Genomic DNA, 19,564 nt, shown 5'->3' with positions numbered 1-19,564 from the left:
AGAGACAGGGTCTTGCTAAGCCTCTTAGGGCCTCGCTAAATTGCTGAAGCTGGCTTTGGACTTGCAATCCTCCTGCCTAGCCTCCTGAGTCGCTGGGATTACAGGCGTGCGTAATTCAGGTTCTTCATAGAAAACTTTTCACAAAAAGAACCAGAGTCATCTGGAAATAGCCTTCTCTTATTCAATATGTGTTCTGTTTTTTCCTTCTTTTGAGCCATGCCAGGTCCAGCTGTATGGCCATTATAAATTTCATTTCAAATGAGATGATCATTTGAGTTTATTCTTAGGTAAGAAAGTTCAAAAGACAAGAAAAAATTTCCCACTTGGAATTTTCATCTCCTTGCCCAACCTGGAATCTGTGTGTAGGGACCTGGAGAACCAAAGGCAGATCTTGATGTTGTAATGCTATAAGGCAAGATTGACTTATAATGAGAATCCTCACAGGGATGGCAAATCGTGGGAGACAAATTACAACATCACCACTGTCTCTTTATGAAGCTTTACTACATAGCAGGCACATCTACCTTTTGATATTATCCCCATTTTTAGACAGAGAAACTGAGGCTCAGTGGGGTCAAGTGGCTTGCCCAGATCACAGAGCTATTCCTTGGGGAATTGGGTTGGGGGGTGGCAGGAGTTGATTCCCTGTTACTAACTGGACAACTCATGCTCTCCTTCCTCACACGCATGCTGCTTCCCACAGGAGGGCAAGCAGTTATTTTATGTAACATAGCCAAGACTGAAAGGGAAGAAGGTGGGAGACTTTACAATGAGATGGTGGTTTTATTACTAGTTTGATAGAGAAGGCACAGGAGCAAATAGCTCAGTGGTCATGATCATGGGCTCTAAAATCCAGGATGCCTGCACGATGCCCCAGCCATGAATGACTTACCTTCTCTTTAGTTTCCTCTTTTGGTATAATAGGGAACAATAATACTATCAATTTCAAAGAACAGTTTTGAGAATTACAAGATATAAAGAGTGGAATGGACTTAGCTAGTCCAGTGTTTGACATCCCGTGAGTGCTCAATGATTATGAAAGAACCAACATTATTGGAAGCTGTTAGGGTCTGTAAAACAAGTCAAGATGGCGCCTGGCATTTTGCCAGAGGGAGTGGTTTGTGAAGTAACCGCCAGCAAGCCATTAAGTGTGGAGATTCCTTATTGGTTTATGTTAATTGAGATAAGCTGTGTAGAATGTATATATACCCCTCTTGTCCTACAATAAGCGGCTCCCACTCCTGTTGTATCAATGTACACAAGTTGTTCGTCACCCCCCCCCCCCCCGGTTATTTTGCTGCAGCCGGACTGTGGCAGGAAGCTTATTGTCAGTATTAGCCATTGTTATTATTAAGGGTCAGTAGTAGTCAGGAGTTTACAATGCTGGGGTAATTCAAGAAGAGCTGAAGGGAGAGGTGACAGTGAGGTTTATGGGCAGGAAGGGGAAGAGAGGGACCAGTGATAGAGTTAATGGGTAATGCAACCAGGTAATTTTACTTAGGCTGGCCAAAGCACATGGGATCAGACCACACACAGTGAAGTGGGATCATGTCTGGCCTACAGCGGCCAAATTCTGCAGCAACTTTGAAGGACAGGACTTGTGGTACTGGAAGGGAATAGTTAGTACACTCCCTAAAATGATCACTACCAACTGGTTTCCTTGGGTAAGTGTGGCTGCCTGGGGAATGAATTCAGTGCTGTTGGCTAGTCAGAGGAAATAGTGCAGATTACCATATTCCTGCTGACTTACCTGAGGCCAGCCAAGAACTCCATGACAGCATTGTAGTTGCCCATGTTCCAGCAGCACTTGGCCACATGCACCAAATATGAGAAGACTTCCCGCTTTTCCTCCATGGAGCCTGCTGTGAGGATCAGCCATGTTACCCAGGAGCTCACCTGGAAGATGCAGGAGGGGCATTCACTGAAACTGTGTCCTGAAGCCAGAAACATATTTTTTTCCACAAGAAAACATTTTTTTTAAATTAAGTTAGTATTAATAAAGGAAGGACTTGGCCTAGAGATCTGAAGTGAAAACCAAGCTCCATCACTGCTTTGAAACAGAAACTTGGTGAGTCATTAATGTCTATGTGTATTCATCTTCATCTTTAAGATAAAGAGACTGAAAAGGGCAATTGATAAGATCCCTCTTCAAAGTGCACTAGTGGTATAGTGCTGAGCATAGCTCCCTCCTATAAGATACCTCTATACACTTCCATGAAACTAAAAGAAAATAAGGCTTAAGGATAATTTTGATGGAAATATATGCGATGGACATCAAGACTAGATGTAATCAATGTGCTTAGCATGGATTAAAGATGTTTATCAAGTAGTAAAATACATACTATCAAATGAAAAGAAATTTAGAAAGCTATTTTTGGATAATTTATATATATCTATATCTATTACTTCAAATGTCAAAATAAAGAGAATAAATATTCACAGAGCACTTTTTATGTGCCAGGAGCCATTGTAAGCATTACCTATATTACCACAATTATCTTTCACAACAATCCTAGGAGTCAAGGACTATTCAGATCCTCAGACCTACTTAAAGGCCTCATCTAGCAGGTGGGAAGGGTGCCTGATTCAGAGTTATATTATTAATCCCCAATAAATGCCCAATGTGTATACATGCATACTAACGTTCTCCAACTCTGGGATTAAACATATTCTAATAGAGCTTGTTTTTTCTACTACTACAGTCTGGACTAAAAAATTTAGTAATAATTCTCATCTACTTACCTCTTTATGATATACACTCTTGAAATCATTTGCATTAGTTCTAAGATTATTTTATTTATAGTATTCTCCCTATACTTTGGTGTTTGGACCCTAGCGTCCATCTAAGTTAATTTCTCCACCCTGGCTAACATTGAGGTTAATGAATTCAGTTGTCAATAGACTAAAACCTTGGTCTTGACCTCAGATGGCCTCATTAGGCCTCATTTCAGCAATAGTCTGAAACCTGGGGAGCAATTCTTTTCCCCAGCCTGCATGACGGTGAGACCTGAACAGAGACTGCATGGTGACCCAGACGACTACAGGTTGTTCAAGGTCAAGGGCATAATGTCCAAAAGTAGAGGAAAAAAACAGATAAGAATTAATGGCATTTAGCACTGGCAGCAACCATAGAGGGCAGACGAACCCTATTTTTCCGGATCAAGTATATGGCTCACAGGAGAAGTGACTTTCTGAGGTCACCATTCTTGTTGATGTCAAAACTAGGACTCCCTAGTGCTCCTAACATGCCCCTCTGTTCCCCACCTGCTCTGGATCACACTGGCCCTCAGGCAACAGCGGATGAGATCTGGACTCAGACCTCTAGGAGAAGCCCCACCCAGGTCTCCCCAGGAGCCCTCTAGGATTCCCAGGGCTGACCCTTCTACAGCTATGAGCTACCCCTTGCTCACGGTCTCCATGCCTCGTCTTCTCAACTGGTTAAAAGTCACTTTTGTGAAACTCTGACTCCATTCGGTTAAAAAGAAGTTATTTTGCTGATAGACACTGACTGTCATTGGTGCTACTGTTCAATTTTTCCTTTAGGCTGAATTGCTTTTGACAGGCCCTGCCCTACGGTGCAAAGTCACTTGGGATCATAACATTGTCAATTTTTTTGAGTTGAAGATTCAAACCCTTCTCCCTACAGATATATGTGAGATTCTAAAAAGTTACAATCGTTCCTCAAAGTCATCCAACTGATTACTACTTGAGGCCTCTGGCTATATTCTTTCCATGGCTTTAGAGCCTTTTCTGTTGAAATTCATGGCAAATCAGGATCTCTGCAAAGCCACTGGTATTTCAGGCCATTCTTGTACCATGCAGTGACCGGAAAGGGTTAACTCCCCTCCCCTGGAGAGGCCTGCTTGTAGCGCAGGTGCAGAACACCACTTGGTTTTGGGTCTCCATCCTGATTATGTGTCCAGGTTTATTTCCTATCAGTCAAATCATTTTCCATACACTTTCCCACAATGCTAGGAAAAAAATAGCGATACTATATTTCACATGGAAACCTAATTTAAGCCAACTGTTCCATCGCTGAGTGTGAGTCCCAAGGGCCCCTGGCTGTTGAGATTATGTAAGCACTGTTATCATAAACACCCCCCCCACACACACACACATACACACACACACGCACGTACACCATCTGCTTACAAACTTCAGGGAAGATTCTTACTATAGCCTAACATATTCATGATTTTAGAGGAACTAAGTGGTGGGAGTGTCATCAATGAGACAAAATATGAAAAAAATAAATAAGACAAAAAGAAAGAGAAGATTCAGTGACAAATGTCAATAGGATGCGTTGCCAATTCAGAAAGAATTTCAGGAAAACTGGAGTCAAAAAGGAAAACACAAAAAATGTATCAAGATAAAGGACCAAGTCCGTAGTAGAGAGAGCGCCCCTAGCTGCTAACTGTGGCAGATTAATTACCTAGTTTTAGTGGTCAACTCAGAACAAAGAGAGAAATCAGGCCCCAGCCTCATTCTTCAAGAGCTCCTCCTAGAAGGCTCTGGCTTCCCAGGATGATCCTAAACCCCGGGACCTGCTCATAGCACCACAATTGCTCTTCTCCCAAGATAATTTTTTTTCTTTTGCTTTTTTCAGTACTTTTAGGCTTAGCCAAACTGAGCACCTTGCTCTCTCTTATCACCTCAAATACCTTATTAGCATCATTGTAGCTCAATTTGGAAGGAATGTTCTTGCACCACTCACAGAGACCTTTCCTTTGAGCTTGAGACCTTATTGGTCCACCGACTGGTACACAAGCCAGGATGGGAAGACAAGGTAGGTGGACAGGCTGGAGCCTCCTGTATACCTGTGCCCTGGCCCCGCTATAAGTAAGGGGCAAGGCTGCCTTCTGGAGTCGGACAAAAGCTTCACTTACTCAAGGGGAACTTCCTTGACTTTCCTTCTGGAATATGTCCTCAAGTTTGCCTGCTGTGGTACCCCATGGCATTCTGAGCTCTGTGCCCAACTGGTGTTGTGCTCCCACGAAGACAGATGTCAGACCTGCTATGCTCACAGGTAGGTAGCAGTGTCTGTGACCCAACAAGATCTGTCCTCTATAAGTCTAATGAGGCCTGTGAATGAGGGAATGAATGATTAAATGCTGAATGCTTACCTCCTCAAGGAAGGCTTTTCTGATGGTTCACCTAGTACCTTACATTCAAATTTCTTCCTCTTCTCTTGGATTTATTGTCATAGCTTGAGTCCAAAGTTACATCTATGCTTGGATTCTCACCACTGCATGAGTGTGCATCTGGCTTATTTTTGTTATATTTGTGTGTCTGACTCTTTCACATGGGCTTGTTCTGTCTCCCTCAGCAGACCCTAAGTTCTCAAGGACAGAGGCCACCTTTCCCACATTTCTCGTATGGGGATGCTCAGTGCCTCAGGCTGACAGGCAGACCATCGAAATCCCAGGAGGCCGTGGGCAGGGAGGATTCTCAGCCTCCAAGAACTCAGGAATTATATTTGGGAAAAAGCCTGAACATTTCCTATTGCTGTTCCCAGGTCCAGAAAAAGGAGACAAATAACTTTATGCCAAAAAAGTTTTTTGAATACACTGAGCCTAAGTTTTCATGGAAAGATGATATTTTATAATGGTTATTGTCAGCCTAATTGCGAAGAATAGGCTCAAATGGTAAATTCTATAAAAGATAATGAAGTCTAGACAAAGCTACATGCAAGTACTTTACATGAAGTGTACATCCACACCCTCCCTGTGTGGACCAAGTTAACCCTTGAACTAGAGCATGCAGGCACAGTCATGAATGCAACACAGTCATGAATGCAAGTACGTAACACACACACACACACACACACACACACACACACACACACCTGCCTAGGCAATGCTCAAGTGTGAGCACTCACAGTGGAATCACTGGGGGTGGTCATAAGGTGTTTACTTAAATGCAGATCCCAAAGCCTCACCTAGACCTGGGAGGACAGGGCCTAGGAATCTCCATGTTCAGATAAACTCCCTGGTGATTTTTTTTTTTTTTTAGTTATACATAGACACGATATCATTATTGTGTTCATTTATTTTTTTTTATGTGGTGCTGAGGATTGAACACAGTGCCTCACATGTGCGAGGCAAGCGCTCTGCCACTGAGCCACAATCCCAGCCCCCTGGTGATTCTTAAATGCACTGAAATATGAGATCTAGCCCAGAGACTCTGTATCCCTTTTCTGTATCGTGGGTCCTTGAATCAGGGACCACACACCATTTCTGGAGTCCATACAGTCCAATATTATAAATTGGCCACCCTGGTTTCATCTCACCAACTGGACCTGAGTCCAGGACCCTTTTGGAACTAGGAAGGGAAGCCAAGGGAGGCAGCAGAGAGTAGTGGGGGGGAGCAGGAGCAATGGAGTTGGGTGAACTGTGCTCAAGTCCCCGTTCCACTGTTCCCTTGGGCATGTTCCCGAGGCAAGTCACCTCACTGCTCTGAGCCTCAAGTCCTTTTCAATAAAAGGGGAATGATATTTACCTCAAAAAATTACAGTGAGATGACATGGGAGATTATATCTGAAGATCTCAACACAGAGCTTAGTAGATGGTTAAGGGCTCCAGGAACATTTACTACGGAGACTATGGCAGCAGCTGCCACCACCACTACTATGACTCTTGTTACCAGAACACAGAAATCCAGAAGAAAGCAGTCTCTGAATTCCACTTGCTTATGAGACAAGGCTGGACCAGCAGAATCTGTGACTGCCCTGAGCACTGTCCTTTCCTAACAGAAGGATAACTCACAGGTTATCTCTCCTGCAGGCTTCCCTGAGTCCTCAGTAGGAATAAAATGTCATTTTAAAAGTTATAATGACCCAAACACATATATGAACATATTTATGTCTCCATCTAGATCTTTATTATCCATCTGACATTTTAGATGCACCATTTTCTGTTCTCTGTCTACACGGAGATCTATGCCATTTTTTCAATTTGATGACTTGTGCTGTGAAGATGTAGGGAATTTTGTTTGAACTCTTGCTTTGGCTGTCCCACCTCTCCTCATTCTGAGATACGTGAATACTGTACAGATTGCATGAGGCTGGCCACGCTCCTTCCTTCAGGCCTGGCCTCAGGGATGATCAGTGTCCGAACCAAGACAGGCTAACTACAGTTCTCCTTGAGTCTTTTGCTGAAACTAACAGGAAGAGACACATCTTTTTGTTGAGATCACAAAATGTAAAGATAGAGTTCAGGGTCGTCAATAGATATATTTGCTACAATATCAGGAGAGCCTGCTTGGGAATGAAGCCAACACAAAAGAAAGATAAACATAGATTCCTGAGGACATTTGTCAGACTCCTACATCTAACCATGCGTGAAACCTTTTGATGACCTCATATACATAAAGCAATTTTTCCTTTTTTGTATGAGCAGGTTTGAGTTCAGTTTCTACTAACTTGCAAATGAAAAAAAAAACAACAAAAAAAATTGAAAAATATATCATGACTTGAAATGACTTTCCTTCTTCTTTTTTGGTACCAGAGACTGAACTCAAGGGCACTCATAACTGAGCCACATCCCAAGTCCTTTTTTTTTTTTTGTATTTTGTATTTTATTTAGAGACAGGGTCTCACTGAGTTGCTTAGTGCCTCGCCATTGCTGAGGCTGGCTTTGAACTTTCGATCCTCCTGTCTCAGCCTCCCGAGCTGCTGGGATTACAGGCACGTGGCACTACACCTGATGAAGTGACCCTCCTTCTAATAAATATTTACTGAGTATCTTCCATGTACCATGAACTCTGCTGGACATTAGTAAATAAGACAAGAACTTGAAGATCAGTCAGAGAAAAATCCCACAAGCAAGTTATTAAATGGTGACATGGTTGGTATTATGACTGGATAAGTAGAAGACCAACTTTACCCATTTATATGCTGCATCTCTGGAAGACTAGTCCTACCACTCTTTGGTCCCAGTTGCCCTCCAAAAACACTTTATTTATATCTCTATAATGGTGCTTAATCTTTCCACAAACAGTCACCGCATGCCTATGAATTTGCTGGGAACTATGCTAGGCATGGGGCAGGAAAAGTTGAAGCAAGTATACGAAAATGAAGATAGCACACTCTGCCTGCCAACGGAGGCTGTTGTGTGCAAGCCCATCTTCTCTACTCAACTCTTTGAGGGGAGAGAGCATACCATTCTAACTACCTTCCTACTATTTGTAGAATTTCTTGCACATGATAAGCAAAAGATAGTTGCTTATTCCTACATTCTTCAACTCTAAATTCCCTGAATACTCAGAAATTAGGGTTTTTTAAAAAAATTTTTTACTGTTTTCAGCATTATATTGATGGTGAGTTTAAGTGACAAAGAAAAACAGGAGGGGAGGTAATTTATCTTAGGTTTAGCTAAACCATAGAAATTAGGTTTTAAATTCACTAGAGTTATCGACTATTTTAAAACCAACTAGGGAAAATATTCTGAGATATGTGAATACTATTTATAATTAAATGAACTAGAGGAAACCACTAGCAGATTGGCAGGATGTGTTATCTTCTCTTTTACCATCTTCAATTGAATTGAATGGATTATTCATTTTAAAGCCAATTATAAAATGATATTCAAAAGTAAGTCTCATCTCATGCATATTCTTCCCTTCTGTAAAAGTAGTTAATAGTCGCATAACACAGGATCTTAGTTATATAGTCCCTTTTAGATATGATGGAAGTTAAATCTGTAACTAATAGTTTACATAAAAAGTCTTGATATGAATGAACTGCTAGCATCAAACTATTCTGATCCTACTCCATGGTTATTTATGAATCATTTTTCTTCCTCTTCACATGTTTTTTTCTTTTTAGTGCTAGAAATCGAACTTAGAGCCTCATGCCTGTTAAGCACATACTCTGCTTCTGGACTACACCTCCCATCCCTTTTTGCATGATTTTAATCATCATAATTATAACAACAGCTTTTCACATATCAGAATGTATTTGTGAAACGTACAATGTTTATACCATTTAACTCTCTCAGTTCTACATGGCTGGAACTAATACTATTTCCATTTTAAGAAGAGGAACCTGGGCCCACAGAGTGGGAGAACATCTTTACTACACATACATCAGATACAGCACTAATTTCCAGAATATATAAAGAACTCATAAAACTTAACACCAAAAAAAAAAAAAACAAATAACTCAATAAATGGAAGTGAACAGATACCTCACAGAAGAAGAAATACAATTGGTCAGTAAATTGAAAAATGTTCACTATCTCTAGCAATTAGAGAAATGCAAATCAAAAGTACTCTAAGATTTCATCTCACTCCAGTCAGAACAACAATTATCAAGAATACAAGCAACAATAAGTGTTGGCAAGGATGTGGGGGGAAAGGCACACTTATACATTGCTGGTGGGACTGCAAACTGTTGCAACCACTTTGGAAAACAGTATGGAGATTCCTTAGAAAATTTGGAATGGAACCCATAATGCAAACCAGCCATCCCACTCCTTGGTCTATACCCAAAAGGCTTAAAATCAGCATACTATAGTGATGCAGCTACATCAACATTTACAGCAGCTCAATTCACAATAGCTAAACTGTGGAACCAACCTAGATGCCCTTCAATAGATGAATGGATAAAGAAACTGTGGTATATATATACACAACTGAATATTACTCAGCATTAAAAGAGAACAAAATTATGGCATTTGCAGGTAAACGGATAAAGCTGGAGAATAATCATGCTAAGCGAAGCAAGCCAATCCCATAAAACCAAAGGCCAAGTGCTCTCTCTGATAAGTGGATGCTGATCCATGATGGGTGAAGGGGGCATGGGAAGATGGAGGAACTTTGAATTCGACAAATGGGGCATGGGGGTAGGTAACATGATGGAATGAAAGAGACATCATTACCTTCGGTACATGTATAATTGCACAAATGGCATGACTCTACATTGTGTACAACCAGAGAAATGAAAAATTGTGCCGCAATTGTGTACAATGAAATTAAATGCATTCTGCTGTCATGTATAACTAAAAAGAAAAAAAATTTAAAAATGCTAGTGTATATATATATGTGTGTGTGTGTGTGTGTGTGTGTGTGTGTGTGTGTGTGTATTTATAACCAGGGATTTCAGAGTAGCTAAATAACTTGCCCAAGGTTACACCTGTAAACTGGGGATGAGCCAAATATTGACAAATATTGACATGTTCAGCAAGTCGTGACTGATGCCTTCTCTGAAGCAGCTCACCCTCCAGTGGGCACTGTTCAAGGAACTGGGGCAGATGTGAGCAAGGCAGACAGACCTGCCCTCCCAGCAGAGGGTGGCATCTATACCATTCTGCATGACCTGTCCCTCCCTCCCCAGTTCAGATCTGCTTCCTGGGCTCTTTGTTTCCTCTCCCACTCGGGGGATCTCAACTGGTCAGTGTCAGTGGGCACCATGAGATTGATTCTGTAACGGCTGGGTTTGCATCTCTTTCTTCCTCCCTTCCTTTTCTTATATAGAACCCAGGGATACCACTGAGCTATGTCCCCAGGCCTTTTTACTTTTTATTTTGAGATAGGGTCTCACTAAGTTGCTAAGGCTGGCCTTGAGCTTGTGGTCCTCCTGCCTCAGCCTCTTAAGTTCCTAGGATTACAGGCATGTGCTACTATGCTTCATGGGTTTGCTCTTTTCTGACATCAGTGAAATAATGATATCAAATACTCCCAGAACTTACTTAAATAGACTCTGTTTTAAGTCTTTAGCAAACATTAATTCATCTACTTGTATAAGAACCAAAATAGGAAAATGTCATTATCACTTCCTTTTTATCAACGAAATAGAAGCATAGAGAGGTTTAGCCACTTGCCTAAGATCACAAAGCTTAGGTAAGTGGTAGAGGTGGGATCCCAACCCAAGCAACCCCAGCCCAGGGCCCATGCTTACAACTCTGTGCTCTATTGGCATGAGTGGTTCTAGAATAATGGTGTATCTCATGGCTCTGTCTTGGCCTTTCTTGATTCTCTTCTTATATTACCTCTTCTTCATAGATGTTTCCCTCCCCCTTAACTTGGTTTTACCCATGCTTCTCTGCCCCTGGTATCAAACGACTATTTCTTGTCTTGTATATTCAAGAATGAACTGGATATTTCCACCCAGAAGGCCCCAGACCTCAAGTTCACTCTTGGAACCCTTCTTCATTTTCAAGCTGTCCATCCAATAAGTTTCCAAGTAGCAAAGATGTCACCTCTTCCAGGCAGCCTTCCCTGAGCCCTCTGGTTAGTGAGTCCTTACTAGACTGCACTGTGACTGCTACCCCCTAGCCCCTCCACTGGAGGTGGGGCTCCTTGAAGGAAGGACAGTTTTGCTCATCTGTTTCCCGGTACAGGATCTGACATGATTAGGGGGCAGGTGCTCAACAACCTCTTGTTCTGAGTTATGCATGAGGCCTAGCAGCCAACTCCCTGTTAATGCTGCACTTCTCAGGAGATGAGCCTAGCACCTGAGTTGCTTCAGGGACCTAGAGCAAGATATCTTACTCTAGAAGATGACCCCATTGCAACCACCGTCAGCATGCTCTGCACCCAAGAGGCTCAAAAAGATGTGCTGGGAAAATCCCAGCCTCATGTTACCAGTCTTGGTACACTGTCAATATCTTTTGTTTCTTCACACAGATGTGTATTCGGGGGAACATACACGAATCACAAACCATTTTCTCCCCTTCCATTCTCTCCTCCCTGCTTGATTATCAGTGTTTGTTTGGTTGTCATCTCCTGACACCTAGAAAGCCATGGTGCAGAAGCCTGTGGGTCCTTTGGCCCACACCTTAAAGATTCCATTTTCCCTGAGATTCTTGGGTACTGGAGAGAGAGGGCAGTGGTGGACTTCTCATCTGGTCTATAATGGGCTGGGCCCATTCTGAGGTGTCCTGAGAGAGCCCCCTGGATGGAGAAACCACTGACCACACTGCCTGGGAGAAGAGGATGAGTGAATACTGTCTGCCAGGGCCACTCTGCAGGGCCAGGAGACATGCTGTGAATCACTCTGGGCCCCAGAGCAGGTTGGCACCTGGCCCAGGTGAGCAAAAAGTGAGTCCAGCTAGTCATTATTTTACTTGGTGTGAAATATAAGCTTTTATCAATTGTCATACAGATGGTGAGCAAGGGTCAGGAGATGACAACCAAACAAACACTGATAATCAAGCAGGGAGGAGAGAACGGAAGAGGAGAAAATGGTTTGTGATTCGTGTATGTTCCCCCGAATACACATCTATGTGAAGAAACAAAAGATATTGACAGCGTACCAAGACTGGTAACATGGGGCTGGGATTGTGGCTCAGCAGTAGAGTGCTTGCCTAGCACCGGTGGGACCTGGGTTCGATCCTCAGCACCACATAAAAATAAAGGCATTGTGTTGAGTCCATCTACACTTAAGAAATAAATATTTAAAAAAAAAAGACTGGTAACATCCTGTCCCCGATGGATACATGTAGATAGAATGGATATTTAAGAAGAAAACAATTAAATCAGCTGTTGGTGCAGGGCATGTTTGTGGGGCTGAGCTTCTATGAATGAAACTTGTTAGGGACTAAATCTGGTGAAACTTGAACTTGACCTCCTCAACTTCTCTGTCCCATGATGGGCCGGAGAGTATATGAAGTAGGCTCTAAGCTAAAAAAGTTCAGGTTCATTTTTGGACTCTGCTTTTCACTGTTTCTGTGACCTTGAGCAAGTTTCTAAACTACCTCGAGATTGGATATCCTCATTCGTAAAAAGGGGACCATCAAATGTCCTGTATTACAAGGGGTATGGTGACTAATACAAGAAGCAATATACGTAAAGGGCTCCAGGGCTCGGAGCTGAGTACATGTTCAATAAATGTCAACTAATACTGATAATTTAAAAAAAACAATCAGCAGCTCCCACTTCAAGATGAAGCCCTTGTGGAAACAATGCTGACCTTTTTATTACAGCTCCAGCTTTCTCTTCTCTGTTCAGCAGAGAGAGGCTTCCTACGGAGGAGGGCCTCCAAAAGAATGATCCTTTGTATCTTTGAAAGATGCCAGAAAGGTGAAGGAAAAGGAAGGCACAAAGGGGTCAGGCAAGTTTTTAGAAAGTCTATCAACAGAATGTCTAAGCAAAGCTGTCCCTGAGGGGTAGGAGCAGGAGATGAGGAAGGGACTGGGGTGGGGGCTCTCTGAGAAAGTGGGGATACATGAATACATCCAGCCTGGTAGGTAAGGAAGTCCTGAAACAAACAGTGGTGAGGCCAAATGCAGTGGTGCATGCCCATAATCCCAGGGGCTCAGGAGGCTGAGGCAGGAGGATTATGAGTTTAAAGCCAGCCTCAGCAAAACTGAGGTGCTAACCAACTCTATGAATGAAAACTTGTTAGGGACTAAATCTGATAAAACCTGAACTCTACCTCCTCAACTTCTCTGTCCCATGGTGGGACAACCATTTAGAGACCCTGTCTCTAAATAAAATACAATAGGGCTGGGGATGTGGCTCAGCGGTCAAGTGCCCCTGAGTTCAATCCCTGGCACACAGCCCGCCTCCCTCCTCTGAAAACAACAATAAAAACAACAAAACAGTGGTGAGTCAAAGCAGGTTCTTCAAGATCAGCTGCCCTGAAAACCCAGGGCCTTCATCTCTTGGAAACATCAGGGACATTGGTCTGCAGTGACAGCATTTGATGGAGTGGATTTAACCACATCATGTGACATTGGCCATTTCAATATCTTTCTTGCTTTGTTGGAAGGAAGAACATGCCCCAATTCTGTGTAAAAACCCACAGAGTTGTACAGGAAAGGCAAAAATTCCTGTCCAAAAATTCAGCATGGTACAAAATTACTTGAAATGCCTCGCCAACTATCTAATCTATAAAAATAAACAGTGAGTGTCCTACAAGGAGATCGTGTAACTGTTGAGTGGTAACCGCCTGGTGGAGCAAAGCAGAGGAACTTGAGACTGACAGCTGAGAGCTTGCATTCAATTCAGAACGTCAAACAACTGCCCAGTGGCCCTGCTCCAGCTCTTCCAAGCTACACTTGATCCTTCATTTGTCCTGTTTGTTGACTAGTCATAAGTTTCTGTCCCTTGGGGACATTAGGTTTTGAAATTTTGATGGGCACACATTTGATCTGCCAATTTTTAATTATGATTCCATGTTGTATACCTAGTAGGTGCTCAAGAAATACAGCTGTTTATTATCCCTTTCTGCTCTAAAAATCCCAGATAGAAATAAGCCAGCAATTTTTTGAGGTAATGCTTCCCAAACCATGTTCCAGGGGATATATTCTAGCAGATGTTAAGTATTTTGTAAAGGAATGTCTGGGGCCATATAAATTCAGGGAAAGCTGGGATTAAAAAGAGTTTTTTTTTATTATTGGTAGGATTTCTTGGAGCCTTTAATATGCTAATGTGCATGATAAATCTCTAAGAAGGAGCTAATATTCAGTGTTTCCCAGTTCCTTTGACCATGAGATATTTTTTTTCCCCAAAGGCACACTAATATCTAGAAGAACCCTAGAATATTGACCCTGGCTCCCTCCTGGTTACTTTAGTCTGGTATGGACATAGCCTGGCATTTGTCTCCACTGGCAGTTCTGCAGACTGTCCACCTGTATCTGGCCACTTGAAAACACATCCTTTCATCTCTGGAAACTGCTTAGGATGGGTGCTTGGGAGGTCAAAATAGAAAGGGCATCACAGAATTTTATATGATTGATGTCGTACATCCAGAATCAATATGTCATAGGAGGAACTCTAAAATCAAAACACATAGGAAGTTTTCTTTTATAATGCAAAATAAGATTAAGGCATGTGGGCATCGATGACTTCATAGCCGAGGCTACTGTGAGGAGTTTGTCCAGAAAATAGACTAGCTTTTAGTCATGTGATCCTGTGAAATAGGGTGACGACTAATAAATCAACAAACCTCAGAATGTTTGAATTGGAAAAGTCCTTAGATGTTATTTAGTCTACTTCCCTTATCTGATAAATGAAGAAACTGAGGGCCAGAGAGGTTAGTGACTTGCACACATCACCCAGTGAGTGAGTGGCAATACTGGGGGGACCCCAAGCCTCTTGGCCTCAGGACATCCTGTGTTCATAACCGGCTGGGCTTCAGTTGTCTCTGTGAAGGGGCTCTGATGCACAGCAACTGCCCTCCCTGCTGGGTGCAGAAGTAGTGCATTCTGGGCAGTGCCAGCTGGGAAGGAGCTAAGGTGGTCTGATGGCGAGGAAGAGGGGGAGAGATGGGAGCTATACAATTGCTAAAGATACTAACTCAGAGATGGTGGCAGTGGGTCCTAGTTAAAGCAAAAGCCTAGGAATAAATTGGGACCGAGCCAGGGCAATGAAAGCAAGAGTGCCCAGCTCAAGGCCTGCCATGTCACAGCCCTCAACAGGCTGGATGGAGTCCAAGAGGTGGCTGTGGCGGCAGAACTGTCTACAGAATTTCAGATATGCTGGCCTTGAACTTTTCCCCTGTAGCTCCAGCCAGAGAGGGATACCAGCTGTGCCCTGCAGGCTGGACTGCAGGAGGGAAAGGGCGGAGGAGAATGAAGACTTGGGGCAGAATTCTAGAAGGCATGTTCAAGGGAAGACACAGCAGAAATAATAGTATAAAGTTGCTATTTGTCTTCATTAGGGATGGCAAGAGAGGGAGAGGCCGGGGGAAGAAAACCTCCCTGTTTCTGTGAAGGGAGGAAGGGTCCTGCAGGGAACATTCTGGTGAGGATCTTTTTCAGGAAGGGAGGGAGCAGCTGCTCACCACCAGCTGCAAATTAGGGGCTGGAGGCTGATGAAAGGCTCCGTGGGCACAAACTCCAGGTTAAGAGCCAAAGAAATTCAAAACCTTGGAGCTAGGGAAGCTAAAGTGAGCTTGAGACCGGCAGAGGAAGGGGATTTATTTTGGAGGCTGGGGCCACTTCGCTGGTAGGATTTTTAGAGTGATTTTGCTGAGCAGGCTGAAAGTGAGGTCTGACTTGTTTTATTCAGGGTACTCAGCCAAAGAAGTGTGGGGCTGTGTTGACAGTTTCTGTACAAGGGTCTAGGAGTCTGGTAATTTAAGGGTTACACGAATCCCCCAAATATCAGCCTTGCTTTTCTTGTAGAGAAAGGGTGAGTATTAACCTGAGAGGGGTAAATTCATGTTTTATATCTAGTGGAAGAAATCTCTCAAATAAATCATTACTTGGGAAGTGCTTAGGGTGTAGATGATAGAAACTGAAAAGAAGCACCATTCTGGAATTAGAAAGTGACACATCGTATGCCCCAAAATAAACAAATCCCAGATCAGAACAAAATAATAAAAGATGATCTTGGCATATTGATTAGACAAATGTTCTGTATAGATGCTTGAGGGAGGCGGAGTATTGGTTTTAAGTCTCTAATATTTGCTGTGTGATAATATTGCTTAGTATTTTTTCCCCCTAGACTTTCAATTTAAAGCAAGTCTGTGAGCCATACCTACCTTAAAAGATCATAGGATTAAAGAAAATAATGTGAACTTGCTTGGCATAGTAGGAAGGTTAGCCAATCTTACTACTAGTAAGTGGCATTTATTCACATATAAGAGAGTAAAAGCAAATTTTGCTATGAGCTGATGAGAGTTGAATATATAATATAAAATAAAGAATATCTGGAAACTAGGTATTTTCATAGAAAACTAAATATGAGATTTCTTTCTATTTTTCTCCTATTTTTCCAAGTGCTAGAAAACATTGTCAAAACTTAAAACACTTTAGTCAAATATTTTCCTGAAACAAAGTTGCTGTGCATACTTTCTTTTTCCCCCTTATAACTATAAATAAGTAGGTTCCAGCCTTGTATCAAATATATCCAACACCTGTAGCATATAAACTCTGGCCTAAATTTCCTAAAAATGCTGGACATGTTTTAGTATTTTAATGATAAAACCCAGATGTCCTGGTTTACATGCCCTGGAAGAAAAGAAACATACAACCTTACAAAGAACACTCACCACTTTAAATCTGATTAAACTCTATGCCAAACAAGGACTGGAAAGAGTATGATGTTTGTACAAACAATCTTTTAAAAAGTATTTTTCAAATCCACTTAAATGTCCTAGAAAACTCCTGAAATGTGAACCAGCAATATTTATTTACATTCCACTCTTGCATTAAAGTATTAGTTTGGGTCATGGCTTGGTGCTTGGAGCAGAATTGTACTGATGATAAGCTATGTTCTGAGAGTGAAATGAATCCTGGTTTGGCCATTTATGCGAATGACATTGCCATTTAGAGCCCGGTGATTCTTAAGCATAGCTCACTTTCAGAATCACTGGGGAGAGTTTTTTTTTGTTGTTGTTGTTGTTGTTTTGTTTTGTTTTTAAACCCAACTGCAAACTTCACTATTTAGTATAAAACTCAGTAGACTGGGAAGAGGAACAGAATCGCCCTTATGAAAGCTTTCCTAAGCGATTCTGAGAAAGCCTTGTGTTTGGAAACACTATCTAGGGCCCTGGGAAGTAATTACTCCCTAGCATAGAAATTGTTGGGGATCTTGCTAAAATGCAAATAATGACTCAGTGGGTGGGATGTGGGCAGAATATCTCGCATTTCCTGCAAGTTCCCAGATGATGCTGATTCTGTTGGTGTGGGACCACAGGGTGCATTTCCTTCTCCAGTCTCTTTCAACCTGGAATCCTCCCTCATCATTCCCTCACTTTGATGTCTTCATGTAACTTCAACAACTCCAGGCCTTGCATTCTTCAGGATAGACCTCAGTCTTGGTCTGCCTGATGCTTTCTCATGAACAGACTGAGGTGATACTGTCCTTCAGGTACCCTCCAGGTATACACAGAGAGAAGCTGGGCTCCCTTTGCTGTATCACACCAGAAGGCGCCTGATGCAGAGCCTTCACACCACTCGGGATAGGAATCTTGGTCATTTGCTCAGGATGCTGCCTACCAGGTATCTCCAACACAATGTCACCATTTTCTCTTCTGGTAATTGATTATTATTTTGTCAGGAGATATCCCAAGTAGGACATTCCAATGTACTTGCCACCCACCTGCCTTCCATTGATAACCCACCACCTGAACCAGCTGTTCTATGATAGTTACCAATGATTTACATTTCCATCATTCTTTTCACATTTATTAGGTACATTCTTTGGTAAGAAAAAACTTTCTCTTCTCCATTTATTTATTTTTCATATACTTATATAAATCAGCATAGACTCCTGGGTTGGAAATTTTTCACTGTATTGGAATCCATTACCATCATTATTTATTTTGAAACTCAAATTGTCCCCAAGTGGCTACTGGGTCCTTTTGACATGTTTCCATCTTCGTTTGAGCATTTCTTTACTTTCTGGCATAACAAAATGTTCCAGACTTATCTTTAATTTTCCCTGTCCCAGTCATAGGCTCCGTCATTTCTCCAAGAAGTTCTAATTTCTTTTTAGGGAAGAATGGTATTTAGACTCCAATATCTGTGTGCCCTATGCACACCCACATATATATTTTTTCCTCTTATTGGTCTTTGTATATATATCAAAGACATAAATTTATAATGAAATCTATATTTTCAACTTAACACCTCAAGGTCCTTCCTAGCCTTCCTTCTTCGTATCTTTATAAGTATCTTTGAATAGTGAGAAACCTGGCTCTCATCTAGTTTTTTAAAATGTATTTATTTATTGCCCCAGTAATTTTGTTTTTTTCACCAAGTAACCACTCCCCCAACATTTGGGTTGTCTCTCATCTCACCCCGTCACGTGCCGTGTCCCTTCACCACCCTGAATCCTTGAGTGCTGGGGACCTCCCTCTGCCATGCCACTGATGTGCCTCTAAGGGGCTCCCTTGCCCCTCACCACATGAGCCAGGCCCTCCTCGCACCCCACTCCTCCATGATGAAAAGAAAGGGAAAAGGGAAGGGAAGATGGGAAGGCTGTTCATCCTTTGTAAATGGTTCAACAGTGGGTAACAGAGCTGCTCCCTGATAGAGGCTGTGGAAGGAGCAGAGCAGCCTCTTCAAGGATTACGCCCTGGAGGTCCTCAGAGCATCACTTCGACAACCCTTCAAGCTCTAAACAATGGAAGGCAGGCTTTCCTGACCACTCTGCCATTTGCTAGTAGCAATTTCAAATTTTTGGCCATATAGATTTGCCCACTGTCCACAGCTGACACACAGCTGGGAACCACCCAAAAGAATAATAGACAGCATTAAAGATGAATCACCCATAGCTGCACATATCAACATGAATGAACTCCCAAAACAAGCCTGAGTGGAAGAAACAAGTCAGAAACAGATGCAGATGGCTTGATCAAAACCTTCCAATGATTCCTCCTATCATTTTGGATGAAGTTGAAAACCCTTACCATGACCTTCCAAGCTCTATCAGCTGGGCTTTCTGACTCATAGCCTTCTGCTTCTTTTTCTACCCCCACAGCTCACCCCACCCAGCAGCACTGAACTCCTTGCTGCTCTCCTGCGTGCCCGGCACACTTCCCACAGGGATTTAGTCCTTTTGGTTCCCGCTGGCTGGGAGGTTCTTCCTTGCCACATCCAGACTGCTGCCTCTCTCTGCCCCTTCCAGTCTACTCAAATACCAGCCTTTCAGTGGGGCATCTTCTCGCCAT

At 42.4% G+C, this 19,564-nt stretch overlaps 1 protein-coding gene across 5 annotated transcripts in view; it reads right to left on the bottom strand.

Moving 5' to 3' along the window:
• Plce1 (phospholipase C epsilon 1) overlaps window positions 1–19,564 on the bottom strand; it is a 288,120-nt gene that overhangs the window by 86,277 nt on the left and 182,279 nt on the right. For all 5 annotated transcript variants that reach the window (XM_026397323.2, XM_026397326.2, XM_026397325.2 and 2 more), the window contains exon 5: window positions 1,751–1,896. In XM_026397323.2, the coding sequence (XP_026253108.2) occupies window positions 1,751–1,896 (146 nt within the window). The remainder of the gene's footprint in view (window positions 1–1,750; window positions 1,897–19,564) is intronic.

This window comes from Urocitellus parryii, chromosome 5 (assembly GCF_045843805.1).
Source record: "Urocitellus parryii isolate mUroPar1 chromosome 5, mUroPar1.hap1, whole genome shotgun sequence".
Taxonomy (NCBI): Eukaryota; Metazoa; Chordata; class Mammalia; order Rodentia; family Sciuridae; genus Urocitellus; species Urocitellus parryii.
This window is presented reverse-complemented; position numbering and strand designations above follow the sequence as displayed.